At 38.4% G+C, this 20,147-nt stretch overlaps 1 protein-coding gene across 1 annotated transcript; it reads right to left on the reverse strand.

Moving 5' to 3' along the window:
• Nucleotides 1-3,475: 3,475 nt before the first annotated feature.
• tamalin (trafficking regulator and scaffold protein tamalin) lies at nucleotides 3,476-18,857 on the reverse strand. Its single transcript, XM_033970252.2, has 8 exons — nucleotides 18,558-18,857; nucleotides 15,288-15,340; nucleotides 14,038-14,092; nucleotides 10,271-10,373; nucleotides 7,887-7,980; nucleotides 7,069-7,135; nucleotides 5,382-5,448; nucleotides 3,476-4,833 (listed from the first exon to the last, which is right to left on the reverse strand). Exons 1-8 carry the CDS (start codon nucleotides 18,756-18,758, stop codon nucleotides 4,343-4,345), a joined length of 1,131 nt encoding a protein of 376 aa, XP_033826143.1. The 5' UTR covers nucleotides 18,759-18,857; the 3' UTR covers nucleotides 3,476-4,342.
• Nucleotides 18,858-20,147: the final 1,290 nt, after the last annotated feature.

Genomic DNA, 20,147 nt, shown 5'->3' on the forward strand with positions numbered 1-20,147 from the left:
TTTGGCTAAAAAGAAGAAGAATTAGATTAGAGATTAGCGCTTGGTCGGTAATTGTTCAATATCGTGGCATCAAGACTGCTCTTCTTTAGGAGAGGCTTGATAGCTACATTTCTCAAAGCTCTTGAGAATGTTCCAGATTGAAGTGACATATTAACTATGCGAGTGAGTGGTGACAACAAACTATTGAGCACAGACTTTTGAAATTTAGTGGGCAACACATCGAGGCAGCATGTAGATGAACTCAGACTGGTGACAATCTCTGGGACAGTTTTGTCAGTTACAGGTGCAAAGTGAGTCAGCTCCAAGTGTGTAGGTGGGTGCTAAGGTATTATTTGCGTCATGGAATTGATGGCATTTTTAATGCCCTGAACCTTGTCATTAAAGAACACTGCAAACTCATTGCACTTAGATGTGGGAATTAGTTCTGGGCCCTTTAAGATACAAAATAGAAAACTGTAGGTAGTTTCATCAAAACACATTTTAAATCAAATACGCTTTTGTTGTACTTGTTTTTACTTTTACACTTCAAATAAAATCTTTGACAACTCTATCCATGTATGTCAGCATTATAATATTACACTTGAGCATCCTCAAGCCTTCAGTAACACATGGCACATTCCACTGCTCTGCACCATCAGCCACTATGACGTATGTGTGAATACAACTGGACAAAAGAACTGACCAACGGGACAGCAAGAGGAGAGAGGGGACGATAAGGGGAACAGGGCAGGGAGAAGAGAAGGGAACAGTGAAAGAGAGGAATGAAGGGAGTAAGAGGGGAAAATGAGATAAAGAGAAGAAGAGGTAGTGACCAAGCATTCAAAATAGGTGGGAGAGGGGGGATAAGAAAAGAGGTAAATGGGGGTGGAGAAAGAGAGGGAGGAAAGGGAGCAAAAGGGATAGGAAGAGGAGAGAGATAAAAGAAGAGAGGGGAGATAAAGAGAGAGTGGGAGAAAGTGAGGCAGAGAAAGGGGGGAGCATAGAGAGAGAATTGAGTGAGAGAGGAGGGGTAGAGAGAGCAGAGAAGGGAAGGAAAGAAAAGTGGCAAGAGAAAGAAAAGTAAGTTAATAGAGTAAGGGGTGTAGCAGAAGGGGAAGAGAAAGGGTAACAGAAAGTGGGAGTAAGAGAGGAGATGAAGTGAGAGGGGGACAGACAGAGGAAGAGAAAGAAGACGGGGTGAAAACAGGAGACAGGGGAGAGGGGAAGAGAGAGAAGGTGACCGTGAGAGATGGAGAGACAGAGAGAGATAAGAGAGAGGGAGAGGGGGAGCAAAAGACTGAGAGAGAGTGACCACATTGGCCTGCACTGGATCAGCTGGTGTCCGGAATGAAAGGAGCGTGATCGACCCCCGCTCCACAGAAACGGAGTGACCAGCGGGACAAAGGCTCTCCCTGGGAATACTTAGGCCACAGCTCCGGTCTGGAGGAGCTGAATGAAAGCATTTGTGTGAGGAATCTAGGGTCATACGTGTCTCTGCACATTCCACACGATTCTAATGACAATAAAAACTATGTCAATGCCAACAACAAGATCCATTCTCGCCATCTCACTCAAAATCACCTTAAAACATTGCAAACATTTGGTAATTTGAATTTTGCAAGCACTTTCTCATGAGTGCTTGTGGTCTGTAAAAAAAGCTCCTATTGGCTGAAAGCAAATTATTATAATATAAGAGAATGCCACAAAAATGTCCCTTAAACCATTACAAACCACATTGTAACGACTTAGATTTGGTTGATAACTTTTTAAATGTTAACTTTACAACCGCTTTCCCCTTAACAATTATGGCCTGAAACAAAAGCTCCTAGAATCAAATAATATTCATTAATACAAAAGTAAAATTTCTGTTTATTACGTCTTAACTTAAAATTTTGACATTTCCAACCGCTTTCCCGTCAGTGCTTGTGGTCTCTAACAAAAGCTCCTATTGGCCTAATACAATGAGGCCACAAAAGTTTCATTCTTGTTCACAAAATGTTCTTAAAACGATCACAGACTGCATTGCAAATACCTAGATTTCTTTTCAACCATCAGACGGTTCTTAGAAGTAAATAATATTCATAAACACATAAGTTACATTTTGTTTACCACAGGTTCTGTTCATTATATTTATGGACAGAATTTCTAGGCGCAGCCAGGGGCCGGAGGGGGTCTGGTTCGGGAACCACAGGATTTCATCTCTGCTGTTTGCAGATGATGTTGTCCTGATGGCTTCATCGAGCCAGGACCTGCAGCAAGCACTGGGGCGGTTTGCAGCCGAGTGTGAAGCGGCTGGGATGAGAATCAGCTCCACCAAATCCGAGGCCATGGTTCTCGACCGGAAAAAGGTGGTTTGTGGGTGGTGTGTCTCAGTGGAGGAGTTCAAGTATCTCGGGGTCTTATTCACGAGTGAGGGAAGGATGGAGCGTGAGATTAGGCGGATCGGTGCAGCGTCTGCAGTGATGCGGTCGCTGTATTGGTCCGTTGTGGTAAAGAAGGAGCTGAGTCTAAAGGCAAAGCTCTCGATTTACCGGTCAATCTACGTTCCTAACCTCGCCTATGGTCATGAGCTCTGGCTAATGACCGAAAGGACAAGGTCGCGGATACAAGCGGCCGAAATGGGTTTCCTCCATAGGGTGGCCGGGCGCACCCTTAGGGATAGGGTGAGGAGCTCGGTCACATGGGAGGAGCTCGGAGTAGAGCTGCTGCTCCTACACGTCGAGAGGAACCAGTTGAGGTGGCTCGGGCATCTGCTCAGGATGTCTCCTGGATGCCTCCCTAGGGAGGTGTTCTGGGCATGTCCCACCGGGAGGAGGCCCCAGGGAAGACCCAGGACACGCTGGAGAGACTATGTCTCTCGGCTGGCCTGGGAACGCCTTGGGGTCCCACCGGAGGAGCTGGAGGACGTGTCTGGAGTGAGGGAAGTCTGGGAGTCCCTGCTTAGACTGCTGCCCCCGCGACCTGGCCCCGGATAAGCGGAAGAAAATGGATGGATGGATGGTTTTTGTTCACAAAATGTAAGCCACCTTATAAACACTTGGATTTGGTTGATGACGTTTATATCCTACTTAAAACAATTTGAAACCATTTTCCCAACGCATAAATACATTTTTTGTAAATATTTTAAAATAAATGTGTTGCTAACTTTTCAAATATTTACTTTTTAAATATTTTTAACTGTAACAATTTCCTATGAACACTAATGGGTTGTAAAGAATCCCGTATTAGAATCAAATAATATTAAAAAACACATTAAAGTTGTGTTCATGAAATTTCCCTAAAACGAAAACATAAACCACGCTACAAAATAAGCCATTTGTTGATATCTTTCCTGATTTTAACCGTTTTCCCATCTTTTTCCCATCAACCCTTATGGTGTGCGAAGAAAACTCCTATTCAAAACTGAATAACAGGCATAAAGTACAAAAATGCCAGTTGTTTATTTTGAGAAACTTGGGTAAAAAATAAGACAAGCCTAAAAACTTACAAAAGGTTGTTTTTACAGAATCTTCATTTTAATGTTAGCAAATGTATTTATTTGTCGTGCATGCAGTAAAAACAGAACAAAAAGGATTCTGTACATTGACAAATTAAAATAAATAAATAACTTAAACACAAGTTATGTACAAACTTAGAAAGGCCTCTTGAAATGTCCATTAGTCTTATTCACAAACACAGAACCACGTCCATCTCTTTTCACTCTTTGGTGCTGTACGTCTTTGGGTCTTAGCATTAACCACAATAGTTTGCTTTCATTTTGTAGATGGAGGACAGGACCAGTGTTACTTTATGGGTGATATATATAATAAAAAACTACATAGTGAGAATACAAAAATGTCTAATGTCTGTGTTATTAACTTAAAGGTTCTATATAATACAATAATAAGCGTTATTAGGCTCTTAAATGACAAACTTTTATATTTTATAAAGTTAGCCTATAGTATATTCATGTAGGGTTTCAGTTTCCACTTATAGCTGCCATTTTGAGGACTTTCTTATATTTTGTTTGGTATTGCAATGGCAACAGTCCTAGTTTTTCCATCACCCTTATATCCCATGAATTTGTACTGAAAACAACAAAAATCCCCAATACATTTTTACATTAATATTAGTGTATTTGAACAATGTTACCACTTTTTGACATTGAAATAAAAATAAATTCAACCACCTTGTTCTGACCTTTGTGCCAGTTTTTGTTTCCTGTCGATAGGCCCCTGTAATTGCAGAGATATTAACCATGAACCAGGTCAACACATCTGCATCAGACACAGCAAATTCAGCCCTGTCCTCCATCTGTTTAAACTACAGACCCTTCAGAGTGTTACAACATCACATGATCACAACTTATTTCTATTATTGCTGGTTATAATTTGCTCTCTTCCTCCTCTAGGGGCAAGTTCAAACCCGGAATGAATTTTAAAAGCCGCCTTCGAAAGCTTTTTGGTTTATTTTTCCTTTGCAGAGAGCTAAACCCTCCCTGCTTTTCCGCTGGGGTTATTGTCGCCGATTGTGGCCTGGTGTAGCTTCTTGTACTAGCGCTGCGAGTTAGGTGCGTTTTAGCCGTAGTAAAGAGTTCACTAGCAGGACGTAGCCGCCTCTGGATCGACCGCAGTGGTTTTTGTTTAGCGTTTTGATTGGCGTGATCAGAGTCCACGCTGCCGTCGGGTTGATACATGCACGTTTGGTAGAGCGGATCGTCGTCGGTTGCGGTGCTGAGGAGGCTGGCACTGCTGCTGGTACTGTCCGTTCCCCTGGTGCCCCTCGGAGCCGTGATGGGACTGGGGGTGCCCACGCTGCCATAGATCCCAGCCAGCTCCAGGGACTCGTATATAGCAGCGTCGCTCATCACTATACCTGGAAAACAAAAGAACATTCAGTGTTTAACTTACTCTTACGACTAACTAGCGTTAGTCGTTAGTCTATAATGTAAATGAATTTGATCATGATATAAAAGTAAGCATACTCTGATATGGGCTTAAGACATAAGCTTTATGTATTATGTCTTTTGTATTTATGTATTTAGTATTAAAGGTGCACAATGTAACTTTTCTGGTAGAGAGCGTGCCACCTGTTTGTCTCCACGGAGATTGATTTGCCCAGAATGTCCTACAATATTACATTAAAGTAATTCATCTACAATTTCCTCAATCACCTCTCATCTCTCAACAGATCAGACCCTTAACTTGTCTCCACGGTGACAGAAAAGTTCAATGCCATACTGGGTAACATTCCAGAAGAAGCAATAACATCTCTGTGGAGACTAGCAGGTGGCGTACTTTCCACCAGCATTTACTTTTTTATTTTTTGACAAATAGGGGTTGATTTATTTACACAGTTTATTTATGGGGTAAAGGTATATGAAACTAAATCCCTTCTTCTTTAATTAATTCCTATAAACTTACCATGCACAAGCCTCTGCTCCTGCACCATCAGTGACCGATACTCGTCCCATTTCTCATGAAGAGTTTGCAAAAAAAAAAAAAAAAAAAAAAAAAAACATATGTAAATTTGTAATAGTAACATATTGATGTGGAACTAATAGTAAAAGGTTAAACTGCAGATGTTAGCCAATGAATGAAAAGGTCATCTGACAATTTGATGTACGACTTCTCCAAAACACAAAAGAGCAAAGCATGCATAAACATCAGGAAATAATAGTAGAGCTGTTTAATGCATCAATTTGAGAGCAATGTGAAAAATGTGTGACCACATGCTCCAGTAATGATCCCATATGTGTCCGACAGAGGAGCTACAGTGTCCAGCAAAACAAACAAGACACATACAAATATCTCTAAATAAAAGATTGTGCACAAAAGTTGATAAATGCTCCAAAACTGCACACATAATATTAAAAGGATGAAGAAAGAAAATTAGAAGCGTAGACCTCTGCCAGTGAATTGTTTCTTGATAAAGAATAGTGCCTAAACTTGGAAATCTTCTAGTTCAGGGGAGCGGCAAAGACATTTTTTTAATTACAAAGTTTGCTCTAAAATTTTGAAACTAAAAAATATCTCATTAAGAAAGTTTACGCTGTAGAGACCTTTTGCAAGTCTTTAAGAGTTTTAGGTTAAATACACTAAAATTCACTATATATGCTTACATTTGGCTATTCATGGGTTTATGCTTTCTATTACAGGAGACATTTTGAGGACTTTTTATCATTTAAAAGATAGTTTTACAATATTATATAGGCCTAACTATCAGGCCCTCAGTGGTTTAGACTGAGACAGCTGCTGCCGATCTTGTCAAAACTCATCCACTTAAAGCCACTTGTTCGGGGTGGAATTCACTGTCGACGTATAAGAATGTGGACAGCGTCTGTTTTGTGCAGAGAGCTAAAGGCTGCTAGCCAAACAGGTGCTGCTAACGGAGGACAGGTGAACAAGCTGTGGGCTAAATGTGACTGCTGACTAACAATGACCAAGCACCACCCTGACAAAGCAAATGCACAATGAGAAACCAGGGTGGAGTAGAGAACACTAGAGTGGACATAGTAACTACTGCCTTGGCTACTTTAAACATTAATTATAAATTTTTAATATTGCCCGTCTGACTCTATTCTGGTGATGTGGCCACAGATCTATCAGAAATGTGCCTGTAAATGTCTCAAGAGATTCAAGAGATTGAACAAAGTGTGAATGGATGATAAAATTAACCACAATTTTGCATAATCTGCAGCTATAAAAGTGATATTTGTGCACAAGTTTGATTTATCTTTGGATGGGACTCCTCTTGGACTTTCAAAATCTGCTCATCTCCAAAACAACTGAAATTTTAAATAGGCTATATATGTCAGAATTATATGGCATATTACCAAGAAAATGCAATATTGTGGTGACAGTGTAGAAGCTCCAAGGCCTAACTAATAATTTATTCAAAATAGATAGACTTATGTTTTACCACTGATGTCAATTTTAAAACAGTGTAAAAAATAATTACATTATTTTCTCTGTGTTGACAGTTGATGGTTTACCCAACAGAACCAACTGACAACACTGCCAAATTTACCGAAAATGTATTCTACTGTACAACCCATGCACCAACAAACTAAACACAAAAAAATTTAACAAAATAGTGATAAAAAACTACCTTTAGATACTGCAGTCTTGCCTCCAGTTCTGCTTTGCGTATCGTGTCGCTGTAAACTGTCTCTAGTCTGTAAACAAGAAAATAACCAGGATTAAAAAAATGACAGAGAAAATTAACTTTATAAAAAAAACAAAAACTATGATGACTCAAAACAGGAATTTCGAGAAACCAAATCAAAGGCTCTTTTCATAAGCCTTACAGTCAGTTTAAATCCATGTTTCACACTTTATAAAGGAAAACAAGAGAAGGCCAACTAACATACAGTTTCTATTGACTTTTATGGTAGTGAATGCTTTGAATCACATGATGTTGTCACTGTATTTAATGCTTTTACACCATGAGGAGCTGCTAGTGTAATTTGAAGTGTAGGGTCTGTAACATGGCCTGCATGGCTTTAGACTGTGTAGTGGTTAACCTCACAGTTTTTATAGGTTTCTTTTAAGCGTACAGATGGGGCTCGCTAATTGACCTTTTACCGTTTTACAAGCAAGTTAAAAGAAGAAAGGAAAAAGAGTGTTTTTATTAGACGTATACTAAACAAAAGGGGAAGTTGAAACTATGGTAATGAATTATGTTCATGACTATTTTTAGGTGACTGTTTGAAGTGCATAGCATTCTGCACTGTATTGATAATGTTATTCTGAATTAAAATATCACAATTTCTTCAACTAAGGTGCACTGGTTATCTTAAGAGTCTATTCTAGAACAGCCATAGAATTATTTTTCATATTCTCTTTGATGTAATTCTCAAAAAAAGAGAAATTGTGAAAATTATGATTACTCTAGATTATGGAAAAAAGTACCTGAAAAGTACACACCTGAGAGAGTTTCCACAGGCCTTGATGAGCTGCACGATTTCTTTATGTCGAAATCCCTCCACTGCGGCCTCATTCACACTGGAGATGGTGTCACCTGCAAAATCGAAAATTTTATATTTGCCATTTTCTAGTCACAAAGGCTGCAGTTATGTAGAGAGCCGAACGTCCACTCTTTATGAAGCCATGTAACAACCTGACAACCCTGTAGTTTAGATCTCTAAACTGTCTTCTGAAATGCTGATGTTTCTGGGTGTTTAAATGTAATGAGAATGTTTCATGTTGTCTGGAATACTAAAACTTCAAACTTGATTTTGATATCAAGTATGAGGATTGATACTGGTTTCAGTGCCACAACAATGATTAAGAAAACCTTTTTAGACCAAGACAGCTCATTTTATCCTATTTATTTATGTTCTTGATACTAGTTTTAGAATGAATTATCATCAGGATATTGATTACTTTGACAACCCTTTGAAAAATCTCAATTATATACTTAACATTTAGCCATAGACCATTGTACACAGAGACTGGAGGCAAGACTAGTGGAGTGTCTTGCCTAAGGACACAACAGCAGCTTTGGATAGAATGAGAGAAACAGGCCACATGTTCAACAGAGCAGACTCATCTCTCTTTTATAGCTCATAAACCTCATGTGTGACACAAATGTGGAAACGTGGCAGACACTTCATCCAAGGAGCCACTAAATAAAACCTCCTCAAAGTCAATGGGTGAGTGACTGTAGTAGCAACTCTCATTTACACTTTAAAACTCAACGAGACTGTACAACATATCACAAAAGCTGCGTTTGGTCCTGGTTTGGTCCTGGTTTGGTCCTGGTTTGGTCCTGGTTTGGTCCTGGTTTGGTCCTGGTTTGGTCCTGGTTTGGTCCTGGTTTGGTCCTGGTTTGGTCCTGGTTTGGTCTCTTTTTGGGTCCTGGTCGGGTCCTGTTCCAGCTCTGTTCAAGTCCGGGTTTAGATTGAGGTTTGGGTCCTTGTTTGGTCCTGGTTGAGTTCTGTTCTAGTCCTTGTTCAGTCCTAGCCTAGTCCTGGTTTGGTCCTGTTCTAGTCCTTGATTAGTCCTAGTCTAACCTAGGTTTAGTTCAGAGTTAGGTAGTTTAGTCCCAGTTTTCCGTGTTATATGTGCAAATGCATTACAGCAAAATTAGTCAACACAATATTCCTATGACAAGAATATATTGTAATGTTTCCAAATTTCCCCCTTACAGAGCCTAAAATTATAATGTTTTTTCGACCTATATTTAATCTTAATGCTGCTTTAGAATTTTTGATGACACATTTTTACTAATACATCAAATCATTTATATTCCAATTATGGTCTGCAAATTGTACCAAACCTCAATTCTTTTTATATCCACAGATGAACGCACATGTCTTCCCTCTTTTCAAATCCTCCGCTTTATCTGACCGTAGCTATGAGGTCATTGTGTTGCAGGTTTAGAGGAACAATGAACTAACCTCAACAAGAATGTAGGAAGTGAAACTCAGACGCACAAGAAAAGAACTAACGAAGTGGCAAATGTCACGCTCAGGAGTGCAACTAGTAGTGCAACTCCAACCTTATTTCATTTTGATTGGAGAAATTATTCTTCACCCCCTTCCTTTTCGAGCTAGGTTAAGCATTTTTGATTTTTTCGTCAGGGTTTATAAACTAACCAACTAAACTAACTTACTAATTTATTTATTCGACATCTAAACGGTTCTGTTTGTCTCCTTTGTTTGTGCTTTGCCAGAAATGTTCACTCTCTATCTCCATTGAGACGAACAGATGACAACACCAAGCCAAGTTACGAGTCACATCTTTTGAGAGGCAACCCCACTCACAATAAGGATGCATGTTTTTTAAGTGTTTAAAATGTTTGCATAATTCAATTACAGGTGTATTTATTGCTAAAGATACGTTTAATGCCCTACTGAGGAGCATTCCAGGCAAAGCAATAACATTTCCATGGAGATTTTTCATGCTGTTTACTAGAAATATTTAGCTAAGAATTGCCACATAAGGTCAATGAGTCTTGTGCACTTCTCCATGTAAATTAAGTCCTGCTAATTGTGGCACAGTAACTACTGGACCAACCATTCATCTACTTTGATCATAAATATCTAGACATCATTAACTATGACTAAGAGAGGTAATTTTGCGCACACTGCTTAGATAAACTGTGTGACTGTGCGCTGGAAAATTAGTCTGTAAACATTTGGACTTCCTTAAAGCCCTGCCCAAATAAGGAGCGCCTCTGTAGACATTTGAGGTGGCAGTTGGCAAACATCAAACTGTCACAGAACTTGGTCACACTTACGTCTATTCTGGAGTTATTTTTAGATGTTTTTAAATAGAAAAAAAAAAAAAAAAAGACCATAACTCACCAACTTTGAGTCCGGAGCGTTGTGCTGGGGAATCCTCATGCACTTTACAGACAAACGTGCACATCTCCACTGTGTTTTGGTCCTGGTGATGCAGTCCATAAGTCTGAGAATTATAGAAAAAGAGAGGTTCAGGTGACCAGTTCAGAAAGTCGGAAAAGTGGGACAGATAGTGCAGTTTGGTAAGACATGATTGGACATGATTTTTAAATTAATAGATGCACTTTGTCTGTAAGGTTCCACAGTATGGCATTAAACTTATCTATCTTCATGTTGAAAAGAATGTGACACCACCAGGCTGAATTACTGCTCAGATCTGTCAGAGGTGACCAAACTCTCAGCAAGAACTCATGTTTTTTCTTAGCACTAAAACACCTATAATTGACTAAATGCAAGATAGGTTTTACGCTATATTTTGAAATATTACAAGCAAAGGTAAAATCTCCATGGAGACAAACAGGTGGCGTAACTCCCAAAGAAAATGGCCAGTTTTACATTCTATAGAGAGCAAAAAGAGACACTCAAATATTTTAGACCCGCTACTGTGAACTTGTTTTAACGTAATGGTGTTTGACATTTTAATTTACTGAGGCCTAAAAAAGCTGTACAGAATGACGAAAGGACAGAAAGGACAGACCAGTGGAGGAGATCAGATAAGATGTAAATGAGCTGAATAGAGGGACAGTTATGCAAATCAGGAAAAGCTGTTGTACTTTAGAAGTTCAGCTGAAGTTTGGTAGAACAGTAACATGCAAACCAGCACAGCCCTTAGAGAATTAATGATTACAGCATCTTTACAGTTTTTCTAAAGGGGCTGAAAAATTTGGAAATAGTGTTTCATTCTTTTCAAGTGTAAGGTGTGTGAATTAGTTAACTCTGCACACATATCATTTGAAACATTAACAATTTATACAATCCTGGGTAGACGGGCTGTTTGACTTTTGAAGGGTCAAGTAGAAAATGAAGACGAGTGTATAGAACCAGATTTAAAGGAGCACTATGTAACTTTTCTGATGGGGTGGTCACTTTCTATCACTTGCTTTTCATGGGGATGTTGATGCATTGTGCAATGTTTCACAATCTGGTATTGAACTGATCTTTCTTGAAACTGAATTGAAGTGTTTTTATTGTCAACATCAAATAAAAATAACAAAAACATCAGCTGATCGTCTCCCTGGATTAAAGCCGTAATGTGGAACATTCCAGACAAGGCAATAACGTCTCTATGGAGGTAAGCAGGTGGCTGACCCTCTGTTGTAAATTTCCATAATGTGCCCTTAAATTCAACAGCAGTTAATGATTCAGTACTATATTTAAACTATAGAACTATTATTACAATCTATTTGACAATATCACGTGTAAATTGCTTTGTTGCCATGGTTAAACTTTGTTCCATTGCTGCTTCTTAGTTTCGGTTTTTATATTTCTGTGTAAGGGTCAGGCTGAACTTCCCCCTGTCGTGCAGCTCTGAGTCAGACAAAAACGCTGCAGTTTCCCCTCACCAAGCAGGTTCAAACAGACTAGACCGGTTACTACGGTCACAAGAGACATTTGAATGTCTCCAAGGAGCGCACATGGGAAAGTTGCAAAAATTCTGAGAAGGTTTGGTTATGACAAAATGAAAATAAGAAAGATAAAATAGTACAGAGACCCATCCATCTGACTAAAAGGTGTACAGTGTAACTTTTCTGGTGGATGTGTGCTTCCCCTCTTGTATGAAAATGTTATAGCTTTGTCTGAATGGCATTACATATATAACACCATGAGGACAAGCAGGAGGCACCATAAGGTCAAGTTACACGTTCCAAGTAGAGAGCATGTTTTTTAAGGTATTAAAAACATCTAAATATATTTATTTATATGTCATACTGTGGATTAATTCAGGCAAAGCAATACCATCTCCATGGAAACAAGCAGGCGGGGGATCGTTCACCTGAAAAGTAGCATCTGGGTTCAGAATTTACAGGTATCACAGGGAGCAGAGCATGAAATTATTTCTTTGAGACATAATTTGTAAAAATATAATCATGAAATCCAATTATTTTTGTTTGTAACATTTTAAATCTTGTAAAACATTTTAGTTGTAGTCACTAGAAAAGGCATAAACCTACAAAAATCAACCCATTCTCAACCTCAGTTTTAACCTATAAGCCCCGTCTAATATGATGACATTATTTGAACAAAAACTAGTGCAGCAAGTTTAATCGGGGTGAAATTGAAACAGCAATTTGAATAGATGCAATTAGCAGTCCCATAATTTCTTTCACAAACAACAAAACTATATTATTCTGCTTAAAAACTGATAACCCTGACGTTTAGATCTACATTTGCATCAGTTTATCAGTTTATAATTATATATTTTTTTCCAATTCTTCTGGACACTTTTAAAATATTAACTTTGAACAGAATCATATCAAAACATAAATCGCAAATCTAATCACAATATTTCACAAACTATTCATTTCAAACTTCAAACTCCCACAGCCCCTTGTCCTTTTGCTCAGTGGACTTCCTTCTAACTACAGTGGACACAGGAAGGGTGGGAGTCTACAGCGCAGCCATAAATATAACAGCTTCCTTCAGTGCTGTAGTTCTGTAGTCCTGCAAGGCATTTCCATGTGATCGGGCCACTAAGAAAGTCCAAACCAAAGTGCGTTGTGAGAAAATGTGTTTTCAAACTATTTCAAGACTATTTTGAGACACAGAGGAGGTATTGTAGATAGTGGCCAGAGGGAGACTTCAGACCACAGAAGATTCAGAGGTCAAATGTGCAAAGCTGCTGTCTGTTGTGTAGAGCAGGTACTAGTGCATGTGAGCAAACCACACAGACTGAAATAGAGAGGATCATGAGATGTACAGAGCCCTGAATACTGATACTGATAGTAGGAATGCACAATGAATCCCGCTATTTGAGTTGACACAGTTATCAAATCGTAAAAATAATAGAATGTCCTCTGCGAAGAATGAAATATTGTTTTTATTAAAAAATTTTGTTCCTGTAGTTTAATCATTTACAAACATGTTCTGAAATGTCTAGGAGTCTATGAAGGTGTGAAGATATAAGTTTGTGTTGTAGTTTGGGAGACTTTTTGACGTCAAGACTCAATTAACCTCCAGCAGTGATTCATGGACTAAACCAGGGCTGAACCAGGACTGAACCAGGGCTGAACCAGGACTGAACCAGGACTGAACCAGGACTGAACCAGGACTGAACCAGGACTGAACCAGGACTGAACCAGGACTGAACATGGACTGAACATGGACTGAACATGGACTGAACATGGACTGAACATGGACTGAACATGGACTGAACATGGACTGAACTAGGACTTCTTAACCCAATTTTGGTTAAATGGAAATGGCGGTAATAATAAATGAACACCAAGTAAACAACAGTCATGCATTTCAATGATGGCCAAATAATTATAAATCATCTGGTTAAGATTTTAAAGTAAATTGTACCAGCCGTCCTAGTTTACACCCAGTTTTAACCAGTTTAGCCATGTTTAAGCCTAGTACATTTGTTTATTTTTCTTTCTAATACTTCACTATTGATTCACTATTAAGATGAATCGTTATTTAATCCTCAACATTCCATCACAAGACTTAGGCACGTGTCGAGTAGGTGCATATTTCCTCTGAACCTCCTGTGGGATTAGCAAAAGGCCTTTTACAGGATTATAGTCAGATTACGACAGCATTGACAGAGAAGAGGCTGATCCGGTTAAAAGAACCTGGGAGGAGCCGGGAGAGGTAGAGTTTAATCTCACCTGGATCTCAAAACCAAACGTCTCCTCATCACTCTTCTCTAGCTCCACCACCTTTCTGTAAAAAAAACAAAACAAAAAAACATCAGTATAACATGAGAAACACTTGATCCATTAATGGTCATGCACTGTGCAACTTTTCTGGTTGGGGGGAAGCGTCTCTTGCTTCTGTCCATGGAGAAGTTATTGCTTAGTCTTGAATGCTGTGAAGGTAAGCACCCCAAGTTTAATGCCATACAGCGAAAAATTCCAGGAAAAAACAATGACATCTCCATGGAGACAAGTAAGTGGCATTCCCTCCACCAGAAGTTACATATATTTTGTAGAGTACCCAAAAATAATGATTTAGGTCTTATGGAAAATGACAATTGTTATTATGCAATGTTGTGATGTCTTTGGATGTGAAAAAGCATGTGGTTTGGAGTTCAGGTTGTGGAGGAAGAGATTTTACTATTTTTAAATGGCAATGATTAAAAGCCTACCTTGTTTTGATATCTGTGATTATCTGTACAAAATTTCCTGGAGACACTGAAATGTACTGTGCATTGCTTAAGTCATCTTATCTAAATTGCATAAGCAGAGACAGTGCGGTTAGACAGGACATCCTCTATGTCCAAACTCTGTGGACGTCACAGCGCTTATAATACTGGCAGACTGAAGGACGTCACAGAGAAATCTAATATGCACAGACCACAACTCATGAAAATGTATGAGAATTTGGGACTACTTTTGTACAGTTGGTTGTTTTCAGATGGAAGCAGGAATTCCTCTATCAATAATGTGGTTTTAAAATCCAACCAGATAAAAATTCAGCCTGATCATAGCTGATATTTGGGCTTCTTTTGACAATACATTTTTGGTCCTGGTTTGGTCCTGGTTTGGTCCTGGTTTGGTCCTGGTTTGGTCCTGGTTTGGTCCTGGTTTGGTCCTGGTTTGGTCCTGGTTTGGTCCTGGTTTGGTCCTGGTTTGGTCCTGGTTTGGTCCTGGTTTGGTCCTGGTTTGGTCCTGGTTTGGTCTCCAGTTACATCCTTTATTAGATCCTGAGTTACACCCAGTTTCCTGTTTTAGACAAACTCAAGTCCTGGTTTTAAATCGGTTCAGCCACTATGAAGACTTAATTTACGGATTCTCTTTTTTCATTTCATTTTTTCATCTTGGGTGCTAATAAAGCAAAGATGGTTCTTTTTTTATATACACCTGATGTTGAACTTGGTCATAGTTAAAGAAGCAATAGAAGTGTTTCCATGTAGTACCTTTGTGGTTCTGGGGTCTGTGTAAGAGGCTTCCACTTCTGCAGTCCTCCATTCTGTCAAAACAAAAATCACATGACGTCAAAATTGGCACAAACCTGAAAAAACATTCTCCACCACTTCAGGCTTTCCCCGGCTCACTTCCTGGAGCCACCTCCTGTAAACTTTAGACTTGATCAACTGGTTTACGTAGAGTCTGCACACGTGTATCTGTTTTGTGTTTGGGTAAAAACAGTGTAGTGAAACCAGAATTGCGTGCCAGCCAGGTAACCTTATTTACTCTACTCACAATGTAATAGCTATCTAATGTTAGACTTGTTATTGCTCTAGATTAGTCACATGTCTATAGGGCAATTTCATAATGATGAGAAACATGACGTAAAGCAAAAATAAAAAGCTGTGGAAATCTTGTTTACTCTTATTCAAATGTTTTTTATCACCAAACCAATATTATTTAAGAATAACTGACTAAGAATGGATTTAAGAATAACTTTTGACGTCATAAAAATATAGATTATATTTGGGATATTTACTTTTTAGGGCTATCAAAATACTTATTTATCTTCAATATTATCTACACTGTGATGGTATTTTATTCTACTGCTGTTCGCCTTGTACGTTTCTGTAACAACACTGAAATTTCTCTATTGTGGGTCGAATAAAGATCTGCTTAGGGGCCCAGTTAGGTTCCATAGCGGTCCATAGGCATATACTAGTGTATGTGGTCTTACACTTGTCCTGATACAGTTCAAGATCATTCTAACACTATTCAGAAAAGGTTGACTTCTGTCCTGTTGATGTGATTTTTTTTTTGTTTTGATACCTGCTCAAATGAGTATTGACTTCTGATACTAGTTTGTTGATACTTTTGACACTAGTAAGTCTTACGGTAACTTCAGTTATAGTTGCTGAAAACATAAAAACAGGTCTACCAGTAATTTTGCCCTGGACTAAAAGTGGCTCAGACGTTTTTACTGTTGACCTATTGGGTTTGGTAGCACTTTACAGCAATTTCTGCTAATTCCAGCTCCTTTAAGAAAACATAGACCTACATGTAAACATTGGGCCCCGTGCCACAATAACTCCAGTGAGTAAAAACCCAAAGCAACACAGGGTCACTACCTATGTCAACACAAAAGGTATCTGTCCCAAAAAAACGCCACTAAATCACTTAAAATGAAGCCACTCAAAGTCAATGCTTTTCTGTAGCCCATGTAAAAGACTGCTTTGTGCTACTGGCCCTGGTGGTAAAATGTTGCTTTCTTTAAGTTCCAACACTTACAGAATTGTCCCAGTGCAGCCTCAATGGGGGCATTTATTCAGCAAATACCCACACAGAGCAATAGTAGAGTCCAGGCTGGAGGTCCTGTTTCTGGACAGTATACTGGCTAATGCACTGTTGTAGTTGTTATGTTGGAAAATGAGGGCTGTAAACATCAAAATAAATGCTGAAGTGCAAAATCTAAACATTATATTTGAGTCCTGGTTGAGTTCTTTTGTAGTTAGTTAAAATTCTTCCTTTAATTATTTTATATTGCTATTCTAGTTTAAATGTTGCTATTGTAGAATGATTTAGATAGAAATTGTTTAGTCCTAGTTTAAAACTTGTTTGTTCAAACCAAGATTAAACCTGTATTTAGATTCTACATGGTTCACTCCAAAATGAGTTCTGGTTTAATAAGAATAAATGCCCTGGAAAATAACTAAGGACTGAATCTCTGAGACTTTGTAAAAGAAAAAAAAACAGTTGGTATAAAAGTTGGTGCTGATTTTGATTAATTCCACAATATAAGTAGCTCAACACTTTGACATCCCAGTAGTTGTAGCATTCCAGCCTCTTGTGCACATTTTACTGTTTAGTTATGGGCAGACTGTGGCCTCTCTGACAGTGGAGTGCGAGTTTTCCCCATCCCGTTTAAACTGACTTTGAGCTAAAATGTCACTTTTGGCACATGAACACCAAAATAAGCAGAGACTGGACCAAAACATAAGCAGGATACAGAGCCCTCCACTAACAGTGTCCCAAAGAAGAAGTCTATGGTGAGTTTGTCTGATCCAAAGACCCAACTATATGTACATAGTTCTCCAGCAGGGAAGATATCATGGGGATATGTAGGATGCCAGAACTTCCTGATTGAGACAAGAGACTTCAGAACAGAAGAACCAGCTGACGTAAAATTCAAGATTATTTCTCAAATGCTAGAAAGTCCTAGTGTGCAAATTTCCCATTGCATCCATGACAGCAAATACAACAAAGGAGGCCAGTATCTTTACGTATTGTATTCATATTTCAATAACTTTTCTATTTGTCGTTTTGAGTTTCAAATAATGTTTTATTGTACAATTGAACTGTCATGGCTGAGTAATTAACCTTGTGGATTAATGAGTCTTACATTTTTTGCTTTTTCCAGCAATAGGCAAAGACGTTAACAGTTTTTTGCCTTCCAACGTTCAAATTTGATGTATATAGTTTAACCCTTATAACACTAAATTGTATACTGAGGGGGCAGTTTGTTGTGAGACTTGACAGAGCAGTTACTCTTTGAGAGACTGGGTGGTCCACAGCCATAGATCACCTATAATGACCTGCTCAGCACTAAGGACATTGCACTCATGTAGACAGTGTGCACAACTTCAGGGAAAAGAAAAGTTACACTGTTCACGTAAGAGCCAAGGAACAACAATACCCACTGTTTTATTAGTACCACTACTAAAATCTATGATAAAGACTGGTTGACATTTTGAAGACTTTTTAACCCCAAGTATAGTAATGGCTTAAATTGCCCTGTGGTTGTTTTGTGAAAGAAATGTCAAATTTGCTACTGCATATAAACAAAAATGAATAATAAATCATGATTAATATTGATCAATATTTACTCTTCATATTTCTACAGCATAAAATGGTTTGTCAATGATTTGCAAATATTTCCCTTGAGAAATTAATCACACTGTATATTTTGTGGGTCTATTATTTTACATCATTACAAAAGTTTAAACTAAAAGTTGAATAGAGAGGAAAAAAAATGCTTTAAACTTTCAATACAGAGAGAGGCAAATTAGATCATCTCATCTTGTCAACTGTCACGAAACCCAATATAGCGCAAAAACGCGGTAAAAACTGCACAACAGCTGCCGAGTCCACGCTTGTCTTTCTGAATGAGAAGTTTAGGTTCCCATAGGACAACGACACCTGACAATGCCCCAGCTGTCGCCTTTCTTACCCCCCTCTCACACAAAACTACTTTAATTCACACAGAGTTGAATTCCACTCACCTTTTTGAAATTCCTCGGTAGTGTCCCGCCTGAATACGCCAAAGTTTTGTAATTGTACACGTCCGATGGTTTTGTCTGCAAGTCCATTGAAGTCCTGCAACTATCGGATTTTGACGATGGGAAATAAATGTCGTTTTCTTGAGTATTTCCTCCGCTATCTGGTCCGCTGGAGTTGACTTTCTTCACCCTCCTAAACGTCATCTTGGCTTCATGTACGTGCGTAAAAGTGTGCGCAAACTGGACAAAAAACGTGACTTTTTGGCTCCTGGTAACTTTGTATGAACCTCCACGGATGGTCTATGAGTTGTGCGTCTCTGCGTTGAGTGAACTCCAAGTTTTTTTTCTGAATAAGCTGTGGGCGGGGGCTTTGTGGATTGACAGAACGGAGAGTCAATCAGAAAGAGGGACGTGCCCAAACAAGTATCCGCCTACGCACACACGGAGGGAAACCGATCATACAAGTATTACTCATCATGGATCAATAAAAATGTCTATTTATAAAACTGAAATGATCACATGCTCTGAAAATTATCTAACAAAAAACAACAAAAAACAAAACAAAACAACAACAACAAAAAAAAACAAAACAAAAAAAAAAAACAGAAAACCAAGATCTATAAAAAGATGATTACTAATCGGCAAGTATCAGGCCACTTTACCCCCTCAACCTGGTAACTCAATTTCTTCCATTAGTTTTCCATCTATTTACAACCACTGAGATTGCATTTTACTAGTTTTACTTTTTTATTTACTTCACCTCAACCACAGTTTATAACAATGCATTCATATTCATAATAGTTTAGACCTAGTTCAGTTCTAGGTTAGACTTTGTTCAGGTCTGGTTTAGTCAGAGTAAATGCAACAAGGAAATAATTGAAATATGGATTTCTGAGACTTTAAAAAAAAATGAATTTGGAGTTTATTCAGTCGTTATTTTCTTTCTTTTTTAAACTTGATTTACTTTGTCTGCCTCCATCAAAATGTATAACAGAGTATGTTATTCATAATCTACTGTGCACATTGTTTATAATATAAGCTACTGTAAATATGAATTTGTATAAAATAAACTGCATAGAGGGAACCACAAATGTGTATAATGTGTATAGTTGTTAGGCCAATCTTGTCAAACAACTATACTTGAGCAGAATTCCCTAAAATTTGATTGACTGCCCCAGTTTTTTGCGAACTGTCTTCTGCCTTCTTCTTTTACTGATTTAGTTTTCTAATTTTATTTGTTCATTCATTCTTAATCGTCTTTCAAGATGCAACTTACCTTTGTAGTTTTCCGATGTGTACAAATTGGCTTAACACTAAAACCAGCCTTGTTTACCTTGTGTGGTGCCTTTCTATCCATCATAAAAACATGTAAAGAAGAAAAAATCATACTCTGTAATATTAAAGCTGTACTATGTAACTTTCCCGATGGAGGTTCTACCACCAGCTCATATCCATTGAAATGTTATTGCTTTGTCTGGAATGTTTCACAGTAAGGCATTAAACTTATCTATCTCTATGGAGACAAGTCAATGACACCTCCAGGCCAAGATGCAGTTCAGATCTGTGAAGAGGCCATATTAAGAATGAAGGCTC

Source organism: Periophthalmus magnuspinnatus, chromosome 7 (genome assembly GCF_009829125.3).
Source record: "Periophthalmus magnuspinnatus isolate fPerMag1 chromosome 7, fPerMag1.2.pri, whole genome shotgun sequence".
Taxonomy (NCBI): domain Eukaryota; kingdom Metazoa; phylum Chordata; class Actinopteri; order Gobiiformes; family Gobiidae; genus Periophthalmus; species Periophthalmus magnuspinnatus.

What these genes read in the sequence shown, in the direction of transcription:
- tamalin (XM_033970252.2), bottom strand. Translation starts at nt 18,758, where the DNA reads ATGACGTTTAGGAGGGTGAAGAAAGTCAACTCCAGCGGACCAGATAGC. An exon ending in CGTTTGGTTTTGAGATCCAG is followed by an intron (nt 10,374 to 14,037) that starts GTGAGATTAAAC and finishes TATAATTCTCAG; the next exon opens with ACTTATGGACTGCATCACCA. An exon ending in GCCTGTGGAAACTCTCTCAG is followed by an intron (nt 7,136 to 7,886) that starts GTGTGTACTTTT and finishes TCTTGTTTACAG; the next exon opens with ACTAGAGACAGTTTACAGCG.